We start from the raw sequence: 6,857 nt of genomic DNA, 5'->3' as shown, positions 1-6,857 counted from the left end.
CGGTTAGGGGTTAACGTTATTTTAACGAGATTAGTTAGTTCCTGTTTTATTTTGACAGTCATTTGTGTCTTGCACCTTTTAGTCTTAGTTTTACTTTCATGTCTTGTTACCTGAATTAGTTTCAGCTGATCCCCACGTGTCTCTCTTTCTCTGGTGACCTGTCCTATTTCAAACCTCAGTGAGTGTTTGTTGGAGTGTCTGTTTTCGATACCTGTGTTCCTGTCTGTGCTTGCCTCTAGCCCGTTTCATACTGCTTGTCATTCTTATGCTTTGCTCACCTTCTGTTTCCTGTGTTTTTGCCCTGAAGGAGAATATTTTGGATTTTTAACATTTGCCTTCAGCCTTTGTGTCTCTTGTTTGTCTCAGAGCCCCACGTTTGGGTCCTCTTCCTGCACCAGTCCTGAAAACTGGCACGTCAGTGAAGTTACTGCTGCTGTGCAGTGTGTGTGAATGTGCACATCACTCAGTTTTTAGTTGGTTTTGTTCTGCATGTAGCATAAGGCTGTAAGTTCTAAACTAAAGAAGCAAATCGCCCTAGTTTAACTTCCCACACATATGCATGTTGTATTAGGCGTTCAGCACCCATTCCTCTCATTCTTCTGACATGTGGCTTCAAGTTCTGCTTTGTCACATTAAAATACCGATACAGAGTCAACTGTAGTGTTCAGTTTTATACATCACAGCTATGGACAGAGCAGAGTCTGTCTCACCATGTCGGACAGTGCCTGCAGGACAGAAGCAGCCCTCCACACAGGAAACAGCATCGCAGCTGGAATGTGGACTTTGCTGAATGGTTGGACATGAACGCGAGCAAGCTGGACCACAGGGATCATAAACCAGCCTGTTGTCACACTGCAGAGCTACAGGAAGATGAAGTTAAAGTTAGAGGAAGTGCGCCCCGGACATTAGCTCAGGTATGGGCGTGTGTGCAGGATGGTCCCCAACGTACGACAGAGCTCCTGGGACCTCCAGTGGATGTAGACCCCTCGCCGGTTACACTCTTCAGCGTAGGGTAGCGATGGCTGTACAGAGACACTCACAGTCTCCACCTGAGTCACAGCTAAAACACGTGACAAACAACAAAGCTACCTTTAAACTGTTACTCCAAATACACAGTTTTAGAATGACTTGGTTACATTTTTCCTTACTAACTGCTGTATAAGCAGCATGCTTCGCTGGTGGCAGTCCTGTAATCATTTTTGTAACAGCGGACAGTTTTTTTTTAACTAAAACCCAGTGACTGAAGATTGCATTTTTCTTGGTCAAGTAAAATTTTCTTTCACCAAATGATAATTGATATCATAAACAGTCATTGTTCTTGCCTCAGTTTAATCAGATTTCAGTTTATGCTCATAAAAACAGGGATTGTTTGTTAAACTGCAAAAGGGTACGGACCGTTTTACTCAAACAAATCTGTAAAGTGAAACTAGATACTTCAGACAGCAGATACAGCTGATGATAAAGTGCAAAATAGATTACCCCATTAACCTTGCAGCATTATAAATACGCTAGATACAACTGAATTTTCCGCACTATAAAGCGCACTTAAAATCCTTTAATTTTCTCAAAAATCTGCAGTGCGCCTTATAATACTTATGCATGAATTCTGGCTGTGCTTACTGACCTCGAACCGATTTTATGTGCCTCACGGCGCTCAAAAATCTGTCAAAAAATGTTTTAGTACGACTTTGGTAGCTATGAAGCCGCACTGCTTGATGGATGGTCGATGGAAAGTTAACGTGAGGGTTCCCGATGGTTAGGGACAAATGCAATCGCAGGATGCTGTAAACGGACCAAACTTCAGTCAGGAGAACAACTGAGATAATCCATCCACAATACGAGGTTAGTCATTAATATACTGCAACAACATGGGAATAGAGCCGCTGCAGAGAATTCAACATTAATGAATCAATGGTAGGAAAGTGGAGGAAGCAAGAAGAATGAGTTGAGTAAAGTTTGAGTTATCTGACTGTTTTGTTTCACTTAATGCTCCGTATAATCCTGTGCACCTTATGGTCCAAAAAAATACGGTATATATTTTTTTAGGTTTAATATGTCTTGCATAGATTAGCGCTGCCACTCACCCACAAGCATCAAAGACACACCAGTCATAATACTGCTGAAAGGGCACCTCAGGGTGGCACCTTGAGAAGAGTCCCTGAGTCAGCACAGCACATTTTTTCCTGGCCCATGTGACTCTGTGGGGGTTCAGCTGAAGAAGACAGTGTCAGAACTTAGTGTAACGCAGACTAAAACCAAAAATCCCTCTGTGTGTGTGTGAATGTGAACTTACAGCGCAGGGGTCCCGGAGGTCCTGGTCTGCCACGTCAGGGCAGGATGGGCTGACCTTCCAAGAGTTTCCAAACAGCTCGGCTGTCGATTCCACAATTCCCTGCCGTGTTGTGAAGTCGTTCTCTGTGTCCCCATCAAAGTTACCACACAGGCCCCCGACCCGACCACGAAGATGGGCCGCCAAACGCACGTACACACGCATACCTGGAAGAAGAAATGCAAGTTGCAAGCAGCAATTATGGGACAGAGTTTTTAAGCAAGGCACAGACACTATGGCAACTACATATACTAATGTTGTTGTAAATACTGATAATTGTGACTGGCTGTAATCGCTCTAACGGCCAGTAGGGATGAACTTAAATCCCTACTTTAAAGGAGCAAATGCGTGTCACTTTAAGTATTTCAATGTTTTTCTGTGTATTTTCTGCAAAGGATCTTTTATATTTAGTTTATATGTGTGCGTCTTACCTCCATCCCACAGCAAAGTGACTCCAAGACGTGACGAGAGGGACACAAACAGGCCAACTTTTTCCAAAGTCAGGCCACTGCCACTGTAAGACTTTGGTAGGCTAACTGGCATCCCATTTACTGTCACAGCATTACCTAATGTCACAGACAGTTTAGCAATTAGACCCTCACTTTCCTCACATAGTACAATCACTTGCCAAAATAGAAAATAGGACACATTTGTGAGTCATGTCTGATAAAAACAGCACCTAAGAACACACAAGTGATTCAAAACTTAAGTGAAAGTTAAGTTAACTCAAGATATCAGATCACAGACGAACTTGTTTGATGGACGTTTGGGGTTTTGCCTTTGAGGGCAAGTAGCTTACCCGTGCAATGATTTACATGTTTGAGTATGAATCAGAAGGTCTCTAGTTTGAGTGTAGTAGTTTGAGTGTTTCCACCCCCATGCTTCACAGTAGGTATGGTGTTTCTTGGGATGCAACTCAGTATTCTTCTTCCTCCAAACACGACGAGTTGAGTTTATACCAAAAAGTTCTACTTTGGTTTATCTGACCACATGACATTCTCCCAATCCTCTGCTGTATCATCCATGTGCTCTCTGGCAAACTTCAGACGGGCCTGGACATGCACTGGCTTCAGCAGCGGAACACGTCTGGCACTGCGGGATTTGATTCCCTGCCGTTGTAGTGTGTTACTGATGGTGACCTTTGTTACTTTGGTCCCAGCTCTCTGCAGGTCATTCACCAGGTCCCCCCGTGTGGTTCTGGGATCTTTGCTCACCGTTCTCATGATCATTTTGACCCCACGGGATGAGATCTTGCGTGGAGCCCCAGATCGAGGGAGATTATCAGTGGTCTTGTATGTCTTCAATTTTCTGATGATTGCTCCCACAGTTGATTTTTTCACACCAAGCTGCTTGCCTATTGTAGATTCACTCTTCCCAGTCTGGTGCAGGTCTACAATACTTTTCCTGGTGTCCTTCGAAAGCTCTTTGGTCTTGGCCATGGCGGAGTTTGGAGTCTGACTGTTTGAGGCTGTGGACAGGTGTCTTTTATACAGATGATGAGTTCAAACAGGTGCCATTCATACAGGTAACGAGTGGGGGACAGAAAAGCTTCTTACAGAAGACGTTACAGGTCTGTGAGAGCCAGAGATTTTCCTTGTTCGAGGTGACCAAATACTTATTTTCCACCCTAATTTACAAATAAATTCTTTACAAATCCTACCATGTGGATTCATGGATTTTTTTTCACATTCTGTCTCTCACAGTTGAAGTGTACCTCTGGTGCAAATTACTGACCTCTGTCATCATTTTAAGTGGGGGAACTTGCACAATCGGTGGCTGACTAAATACTTTTTTGCCCCACTGTATCAACTATGTGGTGAGCTCTTGTGAATAGGGGGCTTTTTCTAAAGCAGTATTCTTGCTCTCACATGGGTTCCAAGGGGCATGTTTGCTGGATATAAACTCTCATTAGCAGCACCATTGAGCCCCCCTACCTCTTAGAAGATGTATGACCGTGTTTCCCAGACTGAGGGTGACTGATTTTGTGCAGGTGACTCCAGTGCTTCCACACGGCACGTTCTCCGCCGTGACACTGAATAAGCCGCTGGTCTCCCTGGCTAACACGTACTGGCAGTCACCCAGGAAAGAGTAGCAAACGACGAGTCGAACGTCACATAGTGTGGGTCCCCCGTTTGCCACACATACACCAGCACAGGCAGAGCGGCCACAGTGCCAGCGACGCTCATTGCACACACTGCAGGGAAAAATGATAACGTTGTAAAAAGAATACGTTTATAATTATTATATCTTAAAGAATTTTGATGCACTCAGCTCATACATTACCATGTGTTGCAGTCCTTAGTGATGTGTCATTGCTGTAATAAAGTCGACCATTGTGGTGACATGGACCATTCATCTGGCAGAACACAGCGGTCGCCCTCTGAAGGAAAAGAAGATGTAAAGTACGAAAATGTCGGTCATCATCAAAGACTACAGCTCTCGTTGTGTTGTTTGTCTCTTAAACTCACAAAACACATGAAATTTAATTAGGAGCTGACATTAAGGGATTCATGATTTTTGCACGATTGACGTTGAAAATAATCCTTATCTATCTAATATTGCCCTTAGTGAAGCTCCTCTGCTCACCAGCTGTTTTGAACTAAGCCATGTTTAGCACCCTACAGATGTTGAATAAAAAGTAGTGTGTCCACTACAGAGGACATGCATTAATAGGCAGGGCCTCGGGAGGATATGACTGGAAAAGAAATGAATGTGAATCATAACCTACAGCAACATCTGCAGAAACCTGCACAAAAAGGTTTTCACTCACTAGTAAGACAGTCCCTCTGTGGACACACACAGCCAGACAGGGGCTCTCTGCAGCTTGACTGCATGACGCTTGACCCCTGCTGTTGGCCAGGAGGGTCCAGGCTCGAGCAGGTGAGGAGGCAGGGAGCGTGGGGAGTAGACCAGAGTGCCGGGGCACTGGTTCACCTCCTCACAGAGCTCTTGAGTGCAGTTAACAAATCCCTGCTCACACACACTATGGAGGGAAGAGACGAGGGAGCGGAGTTAGTATGAACAATCTACTGAATTGTAATTACCAAGAACTTATAGGTCCATTTAAAGATTATTACTGAAACGTTGTTTATTAACAAGTTTGGTTTAGCAGGTGAAACAGTGAATACACTATAAAGCAGACTTCATAGTGATGACACTAAAGAACTATCATCCATACATTTTTTATTCTCCTTTAACAGCAGCTGAGGCGTGACGAATCACTTAATGATTCGCTTGAATCAACAGCCAGTTTTTCATTTAACGTGCCCTGATATACTGTATGTCATTTACGATATCTGCTTAATGATTAACCAGAATTTCCCTGTTTCCTCATAGCAATTACTCAGGTCAGACTGATATCACCAGCTCAAAGGAAACAAGTCACGTACAAAACGGACTCTGTACAGACCAACATGTCCCAATATATTAGAAATCAGAGAGAAACTAATCTGAGCGCCGGTAAGTTACTTAAACCCACAGAGTAATGCACACTGCCGTTACATGGTGAAGAAATGCAATGAAATCAACCTATCCTGTATCAGCAAGCAGGAACATAGAGTGATTTCATCAGAGCTCTTGCACCACCAAGTAGGCATCACGCTCTTATGTGCATCTATAGTTTGCAGTTGCAGGTCATTTAAATACAGTGGTTTGGCAAAATATTCGGCCCCCTTGAACTTTCCCACATTTGTCACCATTAACAGCCACAAACATGAATCAGTTTTATTGGAATTCACCATGAAAGACCAACACAAAGTGGTGCACACGTGGAAGTGGAACGAAAATCATACATGAATTCCAAACATGTTTTACAAATAAATAACTGCAAAGTGGGGTGTGCGTAATTATTCAGCCCCTTTGGTCTGAGTGCAGTCATTTGCCCATGAACATTGCCTATGAGTGCTAATGGCTAAATAGAGTGCACCTGTTGTGTGATCTAATGTCAGTACAAATACAGCTGCTCTGTGACGGCCTCAGAGGTTGTCTAAGAGAATATTGGGAGCAACAACACCATGAAAGTCCAAAGAACACACCAGACCAGGTCAGGGATAAAGTTACTGAGAAATTTAAAGCAGGCTTAGGCTACACAAAGATTTCCCAAGCCTTGAACATCCCACGGAGCACTGTTCAAGCCATAATTCAGAAATGGAAGGAGTATGGCACAACTGTAAACCTACCAAGACAAGGCCGTCCACCTAAACTCACAGGCGAACAAGGAGAGCGCTGATCAGAAATGCAGCCAAGAGGCCCATGGTGGACTCTGGACGAGCTGCAGAGATCTACAGCTCAGGTGGGGGAATCTGTCCATAGGACAACTATTAGTTGTGCACTGCACAAGTTGGCCTTTATGGAAGAGTGGCAAGAAGAAAGGCCATTGTTAACAGAAAACCATAAGAAGTCCCGTTTGCAGTTTGCCACAAGCCATGTGGGGGACACAGCAAACATGTGGAAGAAGCTGCTCTGGTCACATGAGACCAAAATGGAACTTTGTGGCTAAAATGCAAAACGCTGCACATCACTCTGAACA

General features: G+C 43.9%; 2 protein-coding genes across 2 annotated transcripts in view; both read right to left on the bottom strand.

Annotated features, from left to right (window-relative positions):
• The window catches only part of LOC120743461 (SCO-spondin-like), an 18,993-nt gene extending 17,796 nt beyond the window's left edge, over nt 1-1,197 (bottom strand). The window contains exons 1-3 of the mRNA XM_040047103.1: nt 1,149-1,197; nt 950-1,060; nt 711-860 (exon numbers count right to left, since the gene is read on the bottom strand). Of these exons, the coding sequence (XP_039903037.1) occupies nt 711-860; nt 950-1,060; nt 1,149-1,197 (310 nt within the window). The remainder of the gene's footprint in view (nt 1-710; nt 861-949; nt 1,061-1,148) is intronic.
• A 759-nt stretch (nt 1,198-1,956) lies between these two features.
• LOC120743460 (SCO-spondin-like) lies at nt 1,957-5,744 on the bottom strand. Its single transcript, XM_040047101.1, has 6 exons — nt 5,719-5,744; nt 5,100-5,312; nt 4,264-4,523; nt 2,761-2,895; nt 2,294-2,496; nt 1,957-2,212 (listed from the first exon to the last, which is right to left on the bottom strand). The coding sequence occupies exons 1-6, from the start codon at nt 5,742-5,744 to the stop codon at nt 2,081-2,083; spliced, it is 969 nt and encodes a 322-aa protein (XP_039903035.1). The 3' UTR covers nt 1,957-2,080.
• Nucleotides 5,745-6,857: the final 1,113 nt, after the last annotated feature.

Source organism: Simochromis diagramma, unplaced genomic scaffold (genome assembly GCF_900408965.1).
Source record: "Simochromis diagramma unplaced genomic scaffold, fSimDia1.1 OVJJ01000715.1, whole genome shotgun sequence".
NCBI lineage: Eukaryota > Metazoa > Chordata > Actinopteri > Cichliformes > Cichlidae > Simochromis > Simochromis diagramma.
Note: the sequence above shows the minus strand (reverse complement) of the source record. Positions and strands in the feature narration are given on the sequence as shown.